Source organism: Pseudophryne corroboree, chromosome 9, assembly GCF_028390025.1.
Source record: "Pseudophryne corroboree isolate aPseCor3 chromosome 9, aPseCor3.hap2, whole genome shotgun sequence".
Lineage (NCBI taxonomy): Eukaryota > Metazoa > Chordata > Amphibia > Anura > Myobatrachidae > Pseudophryne > Pseudophryne corroboree.
In genome coordinates, this window is record NC_086452.1 from 480,594,555 (window position 1) to 480,616,374 (window position 21,820).

General features: G+C 51.3%; 1 protein-coding gene across 1 annotated transcript in view; it reads right to left on the reverse strand.

The window, feature by feature from the left end:
- Positions 1 to 341: 341 nt before the first annotated feature.
- IP6K1 (inositol hexakisphosphate kinase 1) overlaps positions 342 to 21,820 on the reverse strand; it is a 126,251-nt gene continuing 104,772 nt past the window's right edge. Inside the window, exon 6 of the mRNA XM_063941452.1 lies at positions 342 to 3,786. Coding sequence (XP_063797522.1) covers positions 3,361 to 3,786 — 426 coding nt within the window. The 3' untranslated portion in view covers positions 342 to 3,360. The remainder of the gene's footprint in view (positions 3,787 to 21,820) is intronic.

Genomic DNA, 21,820 nt, shown 5'->3' on the forward strand with positions numbered 1-21,820 from the left:
CACCTTCCAGCAGGACAATGACCCGAAGCATACTGCTAAAGCAACACTTGAGTGGTTTAAGGGGAAACATTTAGATGTGTTGGATTGGCCTAGTCAAAGCCCATATCTCAATCCAATTGAGAATCTGTGGTCAGACTTGAAGATTACTGTTCATAAGCGGAAACCATCCAACATGAAGGAGCTGGAGCAGTTTTGCCTTGAGGAATGGGCAAAAATCCCAGTGGCAAGATGTGGCAAGCTCATAGAGACTTATCCAAAGCGACTTGCAGCTGTAATTGGCGCACAAGGTGCCTGTACAAAGTACTGACTTTAGGGGGGTGAATAGTTAAGCACGCTGACGGTTTCTGTTATTTTGTCCTATTTGTTTATTCACAATAAAAAACAAAACAAAAACACATCTTCAAAGTTGTAGCCGTGTTCTGTGAATGAGATGATGTAAAACCTTCAAACAATCCAATGTAATTCCAGATTGTGAGGCAACAAAACATGAAAAATGCAAAGGGGGGGGCGAATACTTTAGCATGGCACTGTAATTCTATATTACAGCCCGTGCATGATGCCAGTATATAATAAGTCTACATTGCAGCCTGCGTACAGGGTGGTGCATACATAGATAATTACATATATCGCGGCCCGCGCATAAATACAAAATGATCCTATATTGCAGTTCCCTCTGACGCTTTTATGGACAGACCATGGATTACGTCTCTAGCATCCAACACTTACAAACATTTGCTTTCCCTTTGGTTTGACCACATTGCCAATGTGGCAGTATGGGAGCGCTGTACAGATGGCCCACGTGTACCGCACAGCACACAGGAGGGCGGCACATGAGCGCAGTACAGATGGCCCACGTGTACCACGCAGCACACAGGAGGGCAGCACGGGAGCGCAGTACAGATGGCCCACGTGTACCGCGCAGCACACAGGACAACAAAGGAGCGCAGTACAGATGGCCCACGTGTACCGCGCCGCACACAGGAGGACAGCAAAGGAGCGCAGTACAGATGGCCCACGTGTACCACGCAGCACACAGGAGGGCAGCACGGGAGCACAGTACAGATGGCCCACGTGTACCGCGCAGCACACAGGAGGACAGCAAAGGAGCGCAGTACAGATGGCCCACGTGTACCGCGCAGCACACAAGAGGGCGGCACATGAGCGCAGTACAGATGGCCCACGTGTACCACGCAGCACACAGGAGGACAGCAAAGGAGCGCAGTACAGATGGCCCACGTGTACCGCGCAGCACACAAGAGGGCGGCACATATGACCCACGTGTACCACGCAGCACACAGGAGGGCTGCAAAGGAGCGCAGTACAGATGGCCCACGTGTACCACGCAGCACACAGGAGGGCAGCACGGGAGCGCAGTACAGATGGCCCACGTGTACCGCGCAGCACACAGGAGGACAGCAAAGGAGCGCAGTACAGATGGCCCACGTGTACCGCGCAGCACACAGGAGGACAGCAAAGGAGCGCAGTACAGATGGCCCACGTGTTCCACGCAGCACACAGGAGCACAGTACAGATGGCCCACGTGTACCGCGCAGCACACAGGAGGGCAGCACGGGAGCGCAGTACAGATGGCCCACGTGTACCGCGCAGCACACAGGAGGGCAGTACAGATGGCCCACGTGTCCCGCGCAGCACACAGGAGGGCAGTGCAGATGGCCCACGTGTACCGCGCAGCACACAGGAGGGCAGTGCAGATGGCCCACGTGTACCGCGCAGCACACAGGAGGGCAGTACAGATGGCCCACGTGTACCGCGCAGCACACAGCAGGGCAGTACAGATGGCCCACGTGTACCGCGCAGCACACAGGAGGGCAGTACAGATGGCCCACGTGTACCGCGCAGCACACAGGAGGACAGTACAGATGGCCCACGTGTACCGCGCAGCACACAGGAGGACAGTACAGATGGCCCACGTGTACCGCGCAGCACACAGGAGGACAGTTCAGATGGCCCACATGTACTACGCAGCACACAGGGGGCCCAGTCTGACAATGAGGTACACTGTGACCCAAATGCCTAGTGGGGGATTCCACTGTGTATATGCAACGTGTTCACCAATGGAAATGTAGGGGATCCACTTGCGGCAAAGATGAAAATAAAAAGATACAAAACACAACTAAAAGAGCGTCACCTGCAACCGAAGGGAATTGTCAGCTGCGATGTGATGTCACTTCCTGGAGCTACAGCCCAAATGTAGGCGCATGGGGGGAGGGGATGACTATGTGCCACAAGTGCTCAAGATATAATAAATGCAAATACACCCCTCCCCCCAATCCGAACATCAACATATTTAACAAAATAAAATATAAATAATGTTGGTATTTAGTGGAGAGGAGCGATCCCCCGTCTCATACACACATGCTACACTGCGATGTAGAACTTCTGCCGCTACTTCAGAAAAGGCCATTTCAAGATCATCTACAATGAACACTGAGGGGTAACCCCGTCTCTCTGTGCATTGTAGACAAGACCGCAAGACACGCAATGCATAAAAATAATAATATATAACTCCCATCTCTTCCGAGCAGAGAAGGCGGACAATGCACACAGACAGGAGTGAATAATATAGCTCTAATATATAGATTCATCTGATATATATATATATACTCATGGGTCTCTGTATATGTATATAGGAATATAAATATATACATTTCGTGGATTCGGAATGAGGCCACTAGTACAGATTTATCTCGTAGCACAGAGTAAAAGATCATCCAATATTGATGCACGGCAGGAAATGGTCACACAGAAGCAACAACGTCACTTCCTGTGTGGCAGGAAACGGTCACACAAAGGCAACGTCACTTCCTGTGTAGCAGGAAATGGTCACACAGAAGCAACAAGGTCACTTCCTGTGTGGCAGGAAATGGTCACACAAAGGCAACGTCACTTCCTGTGTGGCAGGAAATGGTCACACGAAAGCAATGATGTCACTTCCTGTGTGGCAGGAAATGGCTATATTGACTCCCTGTCAACAAAGCTGCGCGTTTCTCTGGTTTCAGTTAAGTGAAGAATAAATTGCCCAAAAAAGGAAAAAGTTTTGTGTTTCTTCAGAGCAGCAATTGTGTCTATAAACCAGGAGTATCTCTCAGCTGAGCTCTGGAAGAACATTTGGCTGCGGGAGCAAAGCCAAGTCTCTCATTTCTTGGGAAACGTCAGATGATCCACAACAGGAAATAAGAGGCAGCTCCGCCAATAGGACAAAAATATACATCACGGCTTATATTGTGAGACGGGTGTACGGGGAGGTGGCGTTCCACTCTGGCTCACATTCCAGTGCGCTTCTCATCCCACAGGCGGACAGAACCAGAGGCCGAGAGGGAAATAGGAACTCTCCACACATTACTGGTGCTCTTCTCGAATAAGCTCCAGGATTCTGACCAGACTGCGCAGGCCAAGCACATAACCCTTATCCGGACCATCATGCACCGTAGGATCATCACGGAAGCCTTTATACGTGCTGTGTGCAAAGTCAATCATGCGTACGTCTACCTGGGGTGGGGGCTCCTGGACGAGGGGGTCCCTGGGGCGGTCCATTCCATCATAGATGATGAGGAGAGAACTGGAATAGAAGCGGTAAGATGCCTGAATTTCCAGCACAGATATCAGGCGACGCAGTTTATCCAGGATAGGCTCAAACAGGTCCATACGCAGGTGCGCTCCGTTATGTAGATACTGGTACAAGGTCTGTCTGAAGCCCTCCGCCGTCAGCCCACGTCCATAGTACTTATTTAAACAGAGGTAATGTCCTGTGTTCATCTGGAAGACCTATGGGAGAAAACAGCCGCACATCAGACAAGGAACATCCAGATATAACGCGGCCGCACATCAGACAAGGAACATCCAGATATAACGCGGCCACACATCAGACAAGGAACATCCAGATATAACGCGGCCGCACATCAGACAAGGAACATCCAGATAGAACGCGGCCACACATCAGACAAGGAACATCCAGATATAACGCGGCCACACATCAGACAAGGAACATCCAGATATAACGCGGCCGCACATCAGACAAGGAACATCCAGATATAACACAGCCGCACATCAGACACCGCAGACCCGGATATAACGCAGCCGCACATCAGACACTGCAGACCCAGATATAACACAGCCGCACATCAGACACTGCAGACCCAGATATAACACAGCCGCACATCAGACACTGCAGACCCAGATATAACACAGCCGCACATCAGACACCGCAGACCCAGATATAACACAGCCGCACATCAGACACCGCAGACCCAGATATAACACAGCCGCACATCAGACACCGCAGACCCAGATATAACACAGCCGCACATCAGACACCGCAGACCCAGATATAACACAGCCGCACATCAGACACTGCAGACCCAGATATAACACAGCCGCACATCAGACACCGCAGACCCAGATATAACACAGCCGCACATCAGACACCGCAGACCCAGATATAACGCAGCCGCACATCAGACACTGCAGACCCAGATATAACACAGCCGCACATCAGACACTGCAGACCCAGATATAACACAGCCGCACATCAGACACTGCAGACCCAGATATAACACAGCCGCACATCAGACACCGCAGACCCAGATATAACACAGCCGCACATCAGACACCACAGACCCAGATATAACACAGCCGCACATCAGACACCGCAGACCCAGATATAACACAGCCGCACATCAGACACCGCAGACCCGGATATAACTCAGCCGCACATCAGACACCGCAGACCCGGATATAACTCAGCCGCACATCAGACACCGCAGACCCGGATATAACGCAGCCGCACATCAGACACCGCAGACCCGGATATAGCGCAGCCGCACATCAGACACCGCAGACCCAGATATAACACAGCCGCACATCAGACACCGCAGACCCAGATATAACGCAGCCGCACATCAGACACCGCAGACCCAGATATAACACAGCCACACATCAGACACCGCAGACCCAGATATAACACAGCCGCACATCAGACACTGCAGACCCGGATATAACACAGCCGCACATCAGACACCGCAGACCCGGATATAACACAGCCGCACATCAGACACTGCAGACCCGGATATAACACAGCCGCACATCAGACACTGCAGACCCAGATATAACACAGCCGCACATCAGACACTGCAGACCCAGATATAACACAGCCGCACATCAGACACTGCAGACCCGGATATAACACAGCCGCACATCAGACACTGCAGACCCAGATATAACACAGCCGCACATCAGACACCGCAGACCCAGATATAACACAGCCGCACATCAGACACTGCAGACCCAGATATAACACAGCCGCACATCAGACACCGCAGACCCAGATATATAACACAGCCGCACATCAGACACTGCAGACCCGGATATAACACAGCCGCACATCAGACCCGGATATAACACAGCCGCACATCAGACACTGCAGACCCGGATATAACACAGCCGCACATCAGACACCGCAGACCCAGATATAACGCAGCCGCACATCAGACACTGCAGACCCGGATATAACACAGCCGCACATCAGACACCGCAGACCCAGATATAACGCAGCCGCACATCAGAAACTACAGACCTGATATAAGACGGCTGAGGACACTACAGAGCTGATATAGGGGGTCATTCCGAGTTGATCGCTAGCTGCCGTTGTTCGCAGCGATCAAGCTAAAAATCGGCTGTTCTGCGCATGCGTATGGGCCGCAGTGCGCACGCGCAAAGTACTTTCACACAAAACTATGTAGTTTTACAGAAGGTCGAGTGACTCTTTTTAGTCGCTCGGCTGATCGGTGAGTGATTGACAGGAAGTGGGTGTTTCTGGGAGGTAACTGACCGTTTGCCGGGAGTGTGCTAAAAAACGCAGGCGTGTCAGAAGATAATGCAGGCGTGCCTTCGGGAAACGGGGGAGTGGCTGGCCGAACGCAGGGCGTGTATGTGACTTCATAACAGGAACTAAATAGTCTGCAGTGATCGCAAGGTAGGAGTAGGTCTGCAGCTACTCAGAAACTGCATGAAAACTTTTTCGAGCAGTTCTGCGAACCTTTCGGTCGCACTTCTGCTAAGCTAAGATACACTCCCAGAGGGCGGCGGCCTAGCGTGTGCAATTCTGCTAAAAGCAGCTAGCGAGCGATCAACTCGGAATGAGGGCCATAAGACGGCTGCTGACACTACAGAGCCGATATAAGACGGCTGCGGACGCTACAGAAAATATTGTGCTGGGAATCATAATTTCTCCTTCATCCACTAGGGGCCACTGGAGAGCAGATACAATGGGGATACAGTAGGCAGTAACTGGGAGCTGGCACTTAAAATTTTAACACTGTGGCTAGCTCCTCCCCTACTATGTCCCCTCCAAGCCAGTCTTTATTTTGTGCCTGAGGGAGCTGGACACTTTTGGGTTTTTTCCTTAAGATGTTTTTTTATTTTTATTATTTTATTCTTTACTTATACAGACTGGGAGCTCTGCCTCTGCCAGTCTGCATCGTGGGAGCTGCCGAGTGGGATCTCCATTGCAGCTGCGTGCGGCTTGGGCTGGATCCCCGGCTGAAGAGACTCCTCCCTGGAGACTGGCCGCACACCGCTGCTTGCGGCGTGTGTCGGGGCCACTCCATCAGCACACATTAACTGGCAGCGGCAATTATTGCCCTCGGCCGCGGCTAACATTGCTGGCGGGGTACTCAGGGCTCCCTCCACTAAGGTACCGCTATGTTTTAAATTGGGCGCCATAACGGGGGGGCAGAGCTTTCTCCTGGCTTGGGCTCTCTGCTCCCAGCAGCCCCGGCGTCTCAGCACGCGCTGGCGGCCATTTTCCAACGCTGCAAGGAGGTTGAGCAACATCATCCCAGGCACTGTGAGCAGGTTCAGTGGGGTGTTTTGTTGGACAGTTTGGGGAACGAGTGTGGCACCTGTGGTTTACAATGAGAACGTGCCTGTCACTGCACAGCAGAGTGCAGGACTTACAGGACGGGTGTGGCTGCACTCCTTTACTATCCCCCCTTCTGCCTGCTTTTTTCTAGCTGTTATTTGTTGTGAACACTGTGTGTGTGTGTGTGTGTGTGTGTGTGTGTGCGCGCGCGCGCTCTGACATGGCTGGAAAAGGTTCCAAAGCAGCACAGAAGGTTTTCACATGTCAGAGATGTGCTGCAGAGTTCACTCAGGGACAGTCAGAGAAATCCCTGTTGTGTGAGGAATGTGGGTCGGAGCCATCGGCTCAGCCCTCACCGCAGCTGCAGGACGCTCCTGTTTGGACAGCTCAGCTTATAGAGGTTATGTCGCTGTTAACTAGGGAACTGGAGGCTTCTTGTCAAGATAGAGAAGCTTCCAGGTTCCAACAGCTTGCTCCGGTTCCTGAGCCTGAACCAGCCTAGGCTCGGTCCCTGGCAAGATCAATGGAGTGGCTCTCTAAGGCTATGATCCCTTCCCAGGCCCCGTCCTTAACTTCCCCTCCCCAGGTTTCAAAGAAGAGGTTGCTAGCCTCAGTGTTGCATGACTCTGCTGATGAGAGGCCTCTATTGGAGGAGGCGGTAGATGTACAGGATACTGAGGACGATCAGGTTTATGAGGACTCTGAACCAGTGGCTCAGGGTATCGAGGCGCTTATTGCAGCCGTTCGTTTGGTATTTAAGGTTGAAGAGACGGAACAGGACACTTCACGTCCCTCAAGGTTCGGCACCAATCAAAAACGGACAGCGACCTTTCCAGTTTCTGACGAGCTGGATGCGCTCCTGACGGCGGTCTGGAAACATCCGGATGCAAAATTTCAGGTATCGGAATTTTTTTTGTTGTCTTCCTGACCTTTCCCCGCAGATAGCGGGAAGCGATAGGAGACTCCTCTAATTGTAGACCCCTCGGTGTCTCGCCTGTCCAAGAAGACAGTTCTGCTGGTTCCTGGAGCAACCTCGCTGAAGGAGCAGTCTGATAGAAAGTTGGAGACTACCTTAAAGACGATCTACTTGGCAGCGGTGGGTTTACTTCGCCTGGCGCAGGTAGGTTGTTGGGTCAACAAGGCTATAGAAGCCTGGGCGGAACAATTGTCCTCAGGTTTGCAAGACGGTTTGCATCAGGATCAACTGATACCTTTGGCAAAACATATTTGCGAATCTGCTTAATATCTTTGTGAAGCCTCCAAGGACGTCTGTATCCTCGGAGCCAGAATTTCCGCTTTGACTGTCTCGGCCCATAGAGCTCTCTGACTACAACAGTGGCAGGCGGATACCGAATCCAAGAGGGCAGCAGAGGTGTTGCCCTTTACGGGAGAGGTCCTGTTCGGGAAGGATCTTGATGCCTGGATTTCTCAAGCCACGTAAGTCAACTTATCTTCCCACTGCTGCTCCAGCTCCTCGATGGACCTACACTGGTCCTTCCTTTCGGTCCTTTCTTGTCCCTTCCAGGTTTCGAGGCCATGCCAGGGGAGGAGCTTCCGTCATCCGTGGATCTCGAGGTAAAGGCAGTGGTTCAACAACCTCGACCCAGCCAGATGGTAAGTCTTCCACCACACCCACCGCATGACGGGCTTCCCTCCCACCTGGGGGATCCTACATCAGTGGTCGGGGTCTCATCAATTTCTTCATCAGCGGGTGACACTATCTCCAAAAGCACGGTTGTCTCTCCTCTGGTGGCTCAATTCGACTCATCTGTTGGAAGGGAAACGGTTTGGCGTTTGGGATTGGACTCTCCTCACCACAGATGTGGGGCTGTGACCCTGGAACATCGGTTTCAGGGGCGCTGGTCATCTCACGAATCCGCTTTCCCGATAAACATACTCGAATTACGGGCTGTGTACAACGACCTACTTCAGGCACATCACCTGCTTCGCGGTCGGGCAGTCAGAGTTCAGTCCGACAACGCCACGACGGTGGCATACATCAACCGTCAGGGTGGCACTCGCAGCCGTGCGGCGATGAGAGAGGACACCAACATCCTCCTCTGGGCAGAGGAAAACGCTCTGGCCTTGTCGGCAATCTTCATTCCAGGGGTGGACAATTGGGAAGCCGATTATCTCAGCCGCCAGGACATGCACTCGGGATAGTGGACACTCAATCCCCAGGTTTTTCGTCAACTGGTCCGCCGGTGGGGGAGACCACAGATCGACCTCATGGCGTCATGCCTGAACCATCAACTGCCTCTTTACTACTCTCGGACAAGGGACCCGGCGGCAGCAGCTGTGGATGCCCTCACGGCTCCTTGGAACTTCCGGTTCATTTACCTCTTTCCTCCTTTCCCGTTGCTGCCTCAGGTTCTGCAAATCATTGAGAGAAAATGCGCTGGTCCTCCTGGTGGCTCCAGATTGGCCGTGCAGGACTTGGTACTCCGCCCTACACCTGTTGTCAGTAGCGGAGTCTTGGCCCCTGCCACTACGGGACGATCTGCTACAGCAGGGTCCTTTTCTTTATCCAGACTTACGCAGGCTACGTTTGACGGCGTGGCTGTTGAGAAGGCCATCTTGAGAAGGAAGGGGATTCCTCGTACGGCTATACCTACTATGCTCTGAGCTCAGAAGTCAGTCACATCGTCTCACTATTACCGCATTTGGAAGGCTTATGTAGCCTGGTGTGAACGACGAGAGTTTTCCCCTGCAATTTTTCACTTAGACCGCCTTCTTAGTTTTCTGCAGGCGGGCTTCTCGGCAGGGCTACGACTGGGTTCACTAAAGGTTCAGGTGTCTGCTCTTTCGGTTTTCTTCCAGAAGAAATTAGCCTTGCTGCCGGAAGTTCAGACCTTCTTTCAGGAGGTTCTCCACATACAACCTCCCTTTCGCCCTCCGACGGCACCATGGGACCTCAACCTGGTTCTCTCTTTTCTGCAGTCTCTGTTGTTTGAGCCTCTGGAGTCAGTGGAGATGAAGTATCTCACCTGGAAGGTTGTCCTTCTCCTGGCCCTGGCTTCGGCCAGACGGGTGTCGGAACCTGGGGCTCTCTCTTGCCGTCCTCCTCTTCACCTGGTGTTCCATGAGGATAGAGCTGAACTTCGTACTAACATGCGTTTCTCCCGAAGGTGGTGTCCGATTTTCACATCAATCAACCACTTGTGGTTCCGGCCCTCTCGGCGGATTCACAGGATTCCAAGTCTTTGGATGTTGTCAGGACGCTCAGGGTCTATGTTGATAGGACTTCTGCTATTCGAAAGTGGGCGGCTGCCCGTGGGGTTTCCATGACCACTTTATGTCGCACTGCCACTTGGTCAGGCCGACATATGTTTATCAAGTATTACAGGTTTGACACTTTTGCGGCCTCTGCATCGCAGTTTGGCCGAGCAATTTTACAGGACTCTTGGCGCTCTCCCGCCCGTCTTGGGAGCTCTGGGACGTCCCCATTGTAACTACACTCCAGTGTCCCCTAGTGGATGAAGGAGAAATCAGGATTTTGGTACTTACCGATAAATCCCTTTCTCCGATTCCACAGGGGCCACTGGACGCCCACCCAGCGCTGGTTTCCTCCTACTTCACTTCTCTGTTTGCTTGTCACTGAGTGACTGCTCGTTTTGTTCATGTTAACCATTTTCTACAGTTGTATTTTTCCAGGTTTACTTGGTGTTATCCTGTTTTCCGTGACTTAGCGAACCTCCTCTACTTTAACGTTGGTCTCTTCCAGCTCTCCTCGGCACAGTTTTACGTAGACTGGCTTGGAGGGGGGACATAGTAGGGGAGGAGCTAGTCACATTGTTAAAATTTAAAGTGCCAGCTCCCAGTTACTGTCTACTGTATCCCCATTGTAAAATATGATGGTGATGATACATACAAGCGCCCATACAGGGACTGTGGTGTGTTTCACAAGTCCTTCCTCAAGCAAATTTCAATGTCATGTAACATGGAAAGAAAGTGCATATAGTGATGTACAGTTTAAACAAATTAAAAATTTAATGTACAAACACATAACACTTATTAAAAAACATATACACAGCAGTGTGTTAATTATCATTAACAAAAAGAAACTTAATGTTTCCGAATTTATAACCTGCAACACAAAAAACGTGGTATACGCCATAGAGTGCGCATGCGGGTTATTTTACATCGGAAGGACTTCAAGACCTCTGAAGGTGCGGATAGGCGAGCACCTACGTAATATAAGAAATGGCTTGAACACTCATGCCTTATCGGACCATTTTTCCAAATGTCATCATAAATCCATTTCTGCAATAAAAAGGTTCATAGGATTACAATGGGTTAAGGGGCATTGGAGACAAAGGGACCTGCCCGCCCAGCTGGCTAAGGCAGAAATGAGACACATTTATGAGTGTGGCACCCTACAACCGGGGGGATTGAACTTAGAATTTGAGTTAAAATGGTTCCTGTAGGGCATGCAGATAGGGACAGGTTTTTCTTATCACCTCTTTTATGGGAGAACAAAAAAATGCACTTTGGTGGTATTGCACTGGATAAGCACTTTTTTGGTGGAATGAAAAGTCCTCTATCATATTGTGAATTAGAATGTTAATCAATGTGTTTTATTATCTTCCCATGTTTATTTAAATCAATACTCCGAGGACAATCTGAGAGAGAGGGTGTAGAAACACTGTGAACCGTTGATATTGATGCAACTACTCCTGCTATCGAGTAAAAAATGTTACACCGGGTTGCCATGGATACGGACTCTCGATGCATATCCGGCTGAACAGAGTGCGATGGACACAGAGGAGAAGGGGAGATAAGAGACACCGGAAGACAGAGGGAGGAAGTGACGGCTGGACGCGGAGAGGGCTCATGGGACTTGTAGGCAATTGCATGTATAGGAGCCACCTGCGCCCGCCGCACTTGGATTGGGAGACGTACATTTAAAAATGGGACAGAGAGGGAGAGTTCACTATACCGGATGCCTTGACAAAGACCCGTTAAGGGTAGAAACGCGTTGGCTGTTATATCCGAGGACAGAGAGCGGGGGAACCAGTGCGAGAGACCATCTATCCAGACGGTGGGACGACAGCCGCGGTTGCCGTGGAGTTTATATTCACATGCTTGTAGAACTGCCGCAAGACAGTTCTGACCTACCGCTGGTAATTACGCACTTGGGACTCCTTATCATTTATCACACACTGCTGTGTATATGTTTTTTAATAAGTGTTATGTGTTTGTACATTAAAATAAGAATTTACTTACCGATAATTCTATTTCTCGGAGTCCGTAGTGGATGCTGGGGTTCCTGAAAGGACCATGGGGAATAGCGGCTCCGCAGGAGACAGGGCACAAAAGTAAAGCTTTTCCGATCAGGTGGTGTGCACTGGCTCCTCCCCCTATGACCCTCCTCCAGACTCCAGTTAGGTACTGTGCCCGGACGAGCGTACACAATAAGGGAGGAATTTTGAATCCCGGGTAAGACTCATACCAGCCACACCAATCACACCGTACAACTTGTGATCTAAACCCAGTTAACAGTATGATAACAAAAGGAGCCTCTGAAAGACGGCTTCCTACAACAATAACCCGATTTTTGTAACAATAACTATGTACAAGTATTGCAGAATAATCCGCACTTGGGATGGGCGCCCAGCATCCACTACGGACTCCGAGAAATAGAATTATCGGTAAGTAAATTCTTATTTTCTCTATCGTCCTAGTGGATGCTGGGGTTCCTGAAAGGACCATGGGGATTATACCAAAGCTCCCAAACGGGCGGGAGAGTGCGGATGACTCTGCAGCACCGAATGAGAGAACTCCAGGTCCTCTTTTTGCCAGGGTATCAAATTTGTAGAATTTTACAAACGTGTTCTCCCCCGACCACGTAGCTGCTCGGCAGAGTTGTAATGCCGAGACCCCTCGGGCAGCCGCCCAAGATGAGCCCACCTTCCTTGTGGAATGGGCATTTACATATTTTTTGCTGTGGCAAGCCTGCCACAGAATGTGCAAGCTGAATTGTACTACAAATCCAACGAGCAATAGTCTGCTTAGAAGCAGGAGCACCCAGCTTGTTGGGTGCATACAGGATAAACAGCAAGTCAGATTTCCTGACTCCAGCCGACCTGGAAACTATATGTTCAGGGCCCTGACAACATCCAGCAACTTGGAGTCCTCCAAGTCCCTAGTAGCCGCAGGTACCACAATAAGCTGGTTCAGGTGAAACGCTGACACCACCTTAGGGAGAAACTGGGGACGAGTCCACAGCTTTGCTCTGTCCGAATGGACAATCAGATATGGCTTTGTGAGATAAAGCCGCCAATTCTGACACTCGCCTGGCCGAGGCCAGGACCAACAGCATGGTCGCTTTCCATGTGAGATATATCAAATCCACAGATTTGAGTTGTTTAAACCAATGTGATTTTAGGAATCCCAAACTACGTTGAGATCGCCCAGTGCCACTGGAGACATCAAAAGGGGGTTGTATATGCAGTACTCCCTTAACAACTTCTGGACTTCAGGAACTGAAGCCAATTTCTTTCTGGAAGAAAATCGACCGGTCGAAATTTGAACCTTAATGGACCCCAATTTGAGACCCATATACACTCCTGTTTGCAGGAAATGTAGGAATTAACCTAGTTGAAATTCTTCCGTGGAGCCTTCCTGGCCTCACACCATGGAACACATTTTCACCTAAGCAGTGATAATGTTGTGCGGTCACCTCCTTCCTGGCTCTGACCAGGGTAGGGATGACCTCTTCCGGAATGCCTTTTTCCCTTAGGATCCGGCGTTCACCCGTCAACGCGGCTGCGGTAAGTCATGGAACAGACATGATTCTTGCTGAATCAAGATCCTTTCTAGTATCTCTTGAAGTTCCGGGTACCAAGTTCTTCTTGGCCAAACCGGAGCCACGAGTATAGTTCTTACTCCTCTCCTTCCTATCATTCTCCATACACTGGGTATGAAAGGCAGAGGAGGGAACACATACACCGACTGGTACACCCACGGTGTTACCAGAGCGTCCCAGCTATTGCCTGAGGGTCTCTAGACCTGGCGCTTCATGTGGGACGCCATCATAACCACCTTTGGTCTTTCCCAACGGTTTACAAACATGTGGAAACTTCCAGATGAAGTTCCCACTTTTCCGGGTGGAATTCATTCATGCTGAGGAAATCTTCCTAGTTGTCCACTCCCGGAATGAACACTGCTGACAGTGTTATCACATGATTTTTCGCCCAGCGAAGAATCCTTGCTGTCATTGCCCTCCTGCTTCTTGTGCCGCCCCGTCTGTTTACGTGGGCGACTGCCATGATGATGTCCTACTGGATCAGCACCGGTTGACTTTGAAGCAGAGGTCTTCCTAGGCTCAGAGCATCGTAAATTGCCCTTAGCTCCAGTATATTCATGTGGAGAGAAATCTCCAGACTTGACCACACTTCCTTGGAAATTTCTTCCCTGTGTGACTGTTCCCCAGCCTCTCAGACTGGCATCCGTGGTCACCAGAACACAGTCCTGAATGCTGAATGTGCTGCCCTCTAGAAGATGAGCACTCTGCAGCCCCCACAGAAGAGACACCCTTGTCCTTGGAGACAGGGTTATCCGCTGATGCATCTGAAGATGCGATCCGGACCATTCGTCCCGCAAATCCCCCTGAAAAGTTTTTGCGTGAGATCTGCCGAATGGAATCGCTTCGTAAGAAGCCACCATTTTTCCCAGGACTCCTGTGCATTGATGCACTGATACTTGGCCTGGTTTTAGGAGGTTTCTGACTAGGTCGGATAACTCCCTGGCTTTCCCCTCCAGGAGAAATACCTCTTTCTGGACTATGCCCAGAATCATTCCTAGGAACAGCAGACGTATCATCGGAAAACAGCTGCGATTTTTGGAATATTTAGAATCCACTCGTGCTGTCGTAGAACTACTTTAGATAGTTCTTTTCCGACCTCCAACTGTTCTCTGGAAACTTGCCCCTTTCAGGATATCGTCCAAGTAAGGGATAATTAAGATGCCTTTCTTCTTTTAAGAATCATCTTTTCGGCCATTACCTTGGTAAAGGCCCGGGGTGCCGTGGATAATTCAACGGCAGCGTCTGAAACTGATATTGACAGTTCTGTATCACGAACCAGAGGTACCCTTGTTGAGAAGGGCAAATTTGGACATGGAGGTAATCCTTGATGTCCAGGGACACCATATAGTCCCCTTTTTTCCGGTTCTCTATCACTGCTCTGAGTGACTCCATCTTGATTTGAACCTTTTTATGTAAGTGTTCAAAGATTTCAGATTTAGACTATGTCTCACCAAGCCGTCTGGCTTCAGTACCACAATATAGTGTGGTAGACTAATACCCTTTTCCTTGTTGTAGGAGGGGTACTTTGATTATCACCTGCTGGAAATACAGCTTGTGAATTTTTTTCCCAATACTGCCTCCCTGTCGGAGGGAGCCGTTGGTAAAGCAGGCTTCAGGAACCTGCGAGGAAAAAATGTCTCGACTCTCCAATCTGTACCCCTGGGATAATACTTGTACGATCTAGGGGTCAACTTGCGAGTGATCCCACTGCGCGCTGAGACTCTTGAGACTACCCCCCCACCTCACCTGAGTCCGCTTGCACGGCCCCAGCGTCACGCTGAGGACTTGGCAGACGCGGTGGAGGGCTTCTTTTCCTGGGAAGGGGCTGCCTGCTGCAGTCTACTTCCCTTTCCTCTATGTCTGGGCAGATATGACTGGCCTTTTGCCCGCTTGCCCACATGGGAAACGGAAGGATTGAGGCTGAAAAGACAGTGTCTTTTTCTGCTGAGATGTAACTTGGGGTAAAAAGGTTGGATTTCCCAGCTGTAGCCGTGGCCCCCAGGTCCGATGGACCGACCCCAAATAACTCCTTCCCTTTATACGGCAATACTTCCATGTGCCGTATGGGATCTGTATCACCTGACCACTGTCGTGTCCATGACATCTTCTGGGAGATATGGACAACGCACTTATCTTGATGCCAGAGTGCAAATATCCCTCTGTGCATCTCGCATACATATATATAGAATGCATCCTATTAAATGCTCTATATCAATAAAATATTTTTAGTCAGGGAATTCGACCAAGCCAACCCAGCACTGCATCTCCAGGCTGATGGCGATCGCTGGTCGCAGTATAACCACCGTATGTGTGTATATACTTTTTAGGATATTTTTCCAGCTGCCTATCAGCTGGCTCCTTGAGGGCGGCCGTATCTGGAGACGGTAACGCCACTTGATAAGCGTGTGAGCGCCTTATCCACCCTAAGGGGTGTTTCCCAACGCGCCCTAACTTCTGGCGGGAAAGGGTATAACGCCAATATTTGCTATCGGGGTAAACCCACGCATCATCACACACTTCATTTTATTTTATCTGATTCAGGAAAAACTACAGGTAGCTTTTTCACTCCCACATAATACCCTTTTTTGTGGTACTTGTAGTATCAGAAATATGTAACACCTCCTTCATTGCCCTTAACGTGTGGCCCTAATGAGGAATACGTTTGTTTATTCACCGTCGACACTGGATTCAGTGTCCGTGTCTGTGTCTGTGTCGACCGACTGAGGTAAATGGGCGTTTTTTTTTTTTTTTTAAAAACCCCTGACGGTGTTTCTGAGACGCCTGGACCGGTACTAATTGTTTGTCGGCCGTCTCATGTCGTCAACCGACCTTGCAGCGTGTTGACATTTTCACGTAATTCCCTAAATAAGCCATCCATTCCGGTGTCGACTCCCTAGAGAGTGACATCACCATTACAGGCAATTTCTCCGCCTCCTCCAACATCGTCCTCATACATGTCGACACACACGTACCGACACACAGCACACACACCTGGAATGCTCTGACAGAGGACAGGACCCCACTAGCCCTTTGGAGAGACAGAGGGAGAGTTTGCCAGCACACACCAAAAAACGCTATAATTACATAGGGACAACCTTATATAAGTGTTTCTCCCTAATAGCATCTTTATATATATATTTATATCGCCAATTAGTGCCCCCCTCTCTGTTTAAACCCTGTTTCTGTAGTGCAGTGCAGGGGAGAGCCTGGGAGCCTTCTCTCCAGCCTTTCTGTGAGAGAAAAAATGGCGCTGTGTGCTGAGGAGATAGGCCCCGCCCCTTTTCCGGCGGGCTCGTCTCCCGCTCTTTAGTGAAGTTTGGCAGGGGTTAAATATCTCCATATAGCCTCTGGGGGCTACATGTGAGGTATTTTTAGCCAGTATATAGGTTTACATTTGCCTCCCAGGGCGCCCCCCCCCAGCGCCCTGCACCCTCAGTGACAGCGTGTGAAGTGTGCTGAGAGGAAAATGGCGCACAGCTGCAGTGCTGTGCGCTACCTTTAGAAGACTGTCAGAGTCTTCAGCCGCCGATTCTGGACCTCTTCTAACTTCAGCATCTGCAAGGGGGCCGGCGGCGCGGCTCCGGTGACCATCCAGGCTGTACCTGTGATCGTCCCTCTGGAGCTGATGTCCAGTAGCCAAGAAGCCAATCCATCCTGCACGCAGGTGAGTTCACTTCTTCTCCCCTCAGTCCCTCGTTGCAGTGATCCTGTTGCCAGCAGGACTCACTGTAAAATAAAAAACCTAAGCTAAACTTTCTCTAAGCAGCTCTTTAGGAGAGCCACCTAGAATTGCACCCTTCTCGGCCGGGCACAAAAATCTAACTGGAGTCTGGAGGAGGGTCATAGGGGGAGGAGCCAGTGCACACCACCTGATCGGAAAAGCTTTACTTTTGTGCCCTGTCTCCTGCGGAGCCGCTATTCCCCATGGTCCTTTCAGGAACCCCAGCATCCACTAGGACGATAGAGAAATTTTAAATTTGTTTAAACTGTACATCACTATATGCACTTTCTTTCCATGTTACATGACATTGAAATTTGCTTGAGGAAGGACTTGTGAAACACACCACAGTCCCTGTATGGGCGCTTGTATGTATCATCACCATCATATTTTGCAGTTTGCTTGAGAGTTTCTCTTGGTGGGGGTACTGGAGGGTTACCCCAGTGTGACGGATACATTGTCGAGCTGCCTAGTTTTGGGGCGCACCGTACTTGCTGTCTATCTTTTTCTGGTTTCCAATTGTATCCCCATTGTACCTGCACTCCAGTGGCCCCCGTGGAATCGGAGAAAGGGATTTATCGGTAAGTACCAAAATCCTGATATTACTCTGCATTTAGAGGCACCTCCCTGCACTGTGTCCTGGGAATATTACAGGGTATATAGAGGAACTGCCCCACCATGTATCATGGGAATATTACTGAGCATATAGGGACACTGTCCTGCATTGTGTCCTGTGACAGACTGGTAACGTCCTGCACTGTGAGTACATAGCGGTAACGGCCTGCACTGTGAGCACATAGCGGTAACGGCCTGCACTGTGAGCACATAGCGGTAGTATCCTGCACTGTGAGCACATAGCGGTAACGGCCTGCACTGTGAGTACATAGCGGTAGTGTCCTGCCCTGTGAGCACATAGCGGTAACGGCCTGCACTGTGAGCACATAGCGGTAGCGGCCTGCACTGTGAGCACATAGCGGTAGTATCCTGCACTGTGAGCACATAGCGGTAACGGCCTGCACTGTGAGTACATAGCGGTAGTGTCCTGCACTGTGAGCACATAGCGGTAGTATCCTGCACTGTGAGCACATAGCGGTAGTGTCCTGCACTGTGAGCACATAGCGGTAGCGGCCTGCACTGTGAGCACATAGCGGTAGCGGCCTGCACTGTGAGCACATAGCGGTAGTATCCTGCACTGTGAGCACATAGCGGTAACGGCCTGCACTGTGAGTACATAGCGGTAGTGTCCTGCACTGTGAGCACATAGCGGTAGTGTCCTGCACTGTGAGCACATAGCGGTAGTGTCCTGCACTGTGAGCACATAGCGGTAGTGTCCTGCACTGTGAGCACATAGCGGTAGTGTCCTGCACTGTGAGCACATAGCGGTAACGGCCTGCACTGTGAGCACATAGCGGTAGCGGCCTGCACTGTGAGCATATAGTGGTAGTATCCTGCACTGTGAGCACATAGCGGTAGTATCCTGCACTGTGAGCACATAGCGGTAGTATCCTGCACTGTCAGCACATAGCGGTAGCGTCCTGCCCTGTGAGCACATAGCGGTAACGGCCTGCACTGTGAGCACATAGCGGTAGTGTCCTGCACTGTGAGCACATAGCGGTAACGGCCTGCACTGTGAGCACATAGCGGTAGCGGCCTGCACTGTGAGCACATAGCGGTAGCGTCCAGCCCTGTGAGTACATAGCGGTAGCGTCCAGCCCTGTGAGTACATAGCGGTAGCGTCCAGCCCTGTGAGTACATAGCGGTAGCGTCCTGCCCTGTGAGCACATAGCGGTAGCGTCCTGCACTGTCAGCACATAGCGGTAGTGTCCTGCACTGTCAGCACATAGCGATAGCGTCCTGCACTGTCAGCACATAGCGGTAGTGTCCTGCACTGTCAGCACATAGCGGTAGGGTCCTGCACTGTCAGCACATAGCGATAGCGTCCTGCACTGTGAGCACATAGTTGTAGTGTCCTGCACTGTGAGCACATAGCGGTAGAGTCCTGCACTGTGAGCATACGGCGGCACCGCCCTGCACTGTGAGCACATAGCGGTAGTGTCCTGCACTGTGAGCACATAGCGATAGTGTCCTGCACTGTGAGCACATAGCGGTAGTGTCCTGCACTGTGAGCACATAGCGGTAGCGTCCTGCACTGCGAGCACATAGCGATAGTGTCCTGCACTGTGAGCATATAGCGGTAGTGTCCTGCACTGTGAGCACATAGCGGTAGTGTCCTGCACTGTCAGCACATAGCGATAGCGTCCTGCACTGTCAGCACATAGCGGTAGTGTCCTGCACTGTGAGCACATAGCGGTAGTGTCCTGCACTGTGAGCACATAGCGGTAGTGTCCTGCACTGTGAGCACATAGCGGTAGTGTCCTGCACTGTCAGCAGATAGTTGTAGTGTCCTGCACTGTGAGCACATAGCGGTAGTGTCCTGCACTGTGAGCACATAGTTGTAGTGTCCTGCACTGTGAGCACATAGCGGTAGTGTTCTGCACTGTGAGCACATAGCGATAGTGTCCTGCACTGTGAGCACATAGCGGTAGTGTTCTGCACTGTGAGCACATAGCAATAGTGTCCTGCACTGTGAACACATAGCGGTAGTGTCCTGCACTGTGAGCACATAGCGGTAGCGTCCTGCACTGTGTGCATTTAGCGGTAGTGGCCTGCACTGTGAACACATAGCGGTAGTGTCTTGCACTGTGAGCACATAGCGGTAGTATCCTGCACTGTGAGCACATAGCGGTAGTGTCCTGCACTGTGAACACATAGCGGTAGTGTCTTGCACTGTGAGCACATAGCATTAACGGCCTGCACGGTGAGCACACAGCGGTAGCGTCCTGCACTGTGAGCACATAGCGGTAGCGTTCTGCACTGTGAGCACATAGCGGTAGCGTTCTGCACTGTAAGCACACAGCGGTAGCGTCCAGCCCTGTGAGCACACAGCGGTAGCGTCCAGCCCTGTGAGTACATAGCGGTAGCGTCCTGCCCTGTGAGCACACAGCGGTAGTGTCCTGCACTGTGAGCACATAGCGGTAGTGTCCTGCACTGTCGGCACATAGCGGTAGCGTCCTGCACTGTCAGCACATAGCGGTAGTGTCCTGCACTGTGTGCATATAGCGGTAGCGTCCAGCCCTGTGAGTACATAGCGGTAGCGTCCTGCCCTGTGAGCACACAGCGGTAGTGTCCTGCACTGTCAGCACATAGCGGAAGCGGCCTGCACTGTGAGCACATAGCGGTAGTGTCCTGCACTGTGAGCACATAGCGGTAGTGTCCTGCACTGTGAGCACATAGCGGTAGTGTCCTGCACTGTGAGCACATAGCGGTAGTGTCCTGCACTGTGAGCACATAGCTGTAGTGTCCTGCACTGTGAGCATACGGCGGCACCGCCCTGCACTGTGAGAACATAGCGGTACTGTCCTGCACTGTGAACACATAGCGGTAGTGTCCTGCACTGTGAACACATAGCGGTAGTGTCCTGCACTGTGAACACATAGCGGTAGCGTCCTGCACTGTGTGCATATAGCGGTAGCGGCCAGCCCTGTGAGTACATAGCGGTAGCGTCCTGCCCTGTGAGCACACAGCGGTAGTGTCCTGCACTGTGAGTACATAGCGGTAGTGTCCTGCACTGTGAGCACATAGCGGTAGTGTCCTGCACTGTGAGCACATAGCGGTAGTGTCCTGCACTGTGAGCACATAGCGGTAGCGTCCTGCACTGTGAGTACATAGCGGTAGCGTCCTGCACTGTGAGCACATAGCGGAAGCGGCCTGCACTGTGAGCACATAGCGGTAGTATCCTGCACTGTGAGCACATAGCGGTAGTGTCCTGCACTGTGAGCACATAGCGGTAGCGTCCTGCACTGTGAGCACATAGCGGTAGTGTCCTGCACTGTGAGCACATAGCGGTAGTGTCCTGCACTGTGAGTACATAGCGGTAGTGTCCTGCACTGTGAGCACATAGCGGTAGTGTCCTGCACTGTGAGTACATAGCGGTAGCGTCCTGCCCTGTGAGCACACAGCGGTAGTGTCCTGCACTGTGAGTACATAGCGGTAGCGTCCTGCCCTGTGAGCACACAGCGGTAGTGTCCTGCACTGTGAGTACATAGCGGTAGTGTCCTGCACTGTGAGCACATAGCGGTAGTGTCCTGCACTGTGAGCACATAGTGGTAGCGTCCTGCACTGTGAGTACATAGCGGTAGCGTCCTGCACTGTGAGCACATAGCGGAAGCGGCCTGCACTGTGAGCACATAGCGGTAGTATCCTGCACTGTGAGCACATAGCGGTAGTGTCCTGCACTGTGAGCACATAGCGGTAGCGTCCTGCACTGTGAGCACATAGCGGTAGTGTCCTGCACTGTCAGCACATAGCGATAGCGTCCTGCACTGTCAGCACATAGCGGTAGTGTCCTGCACTG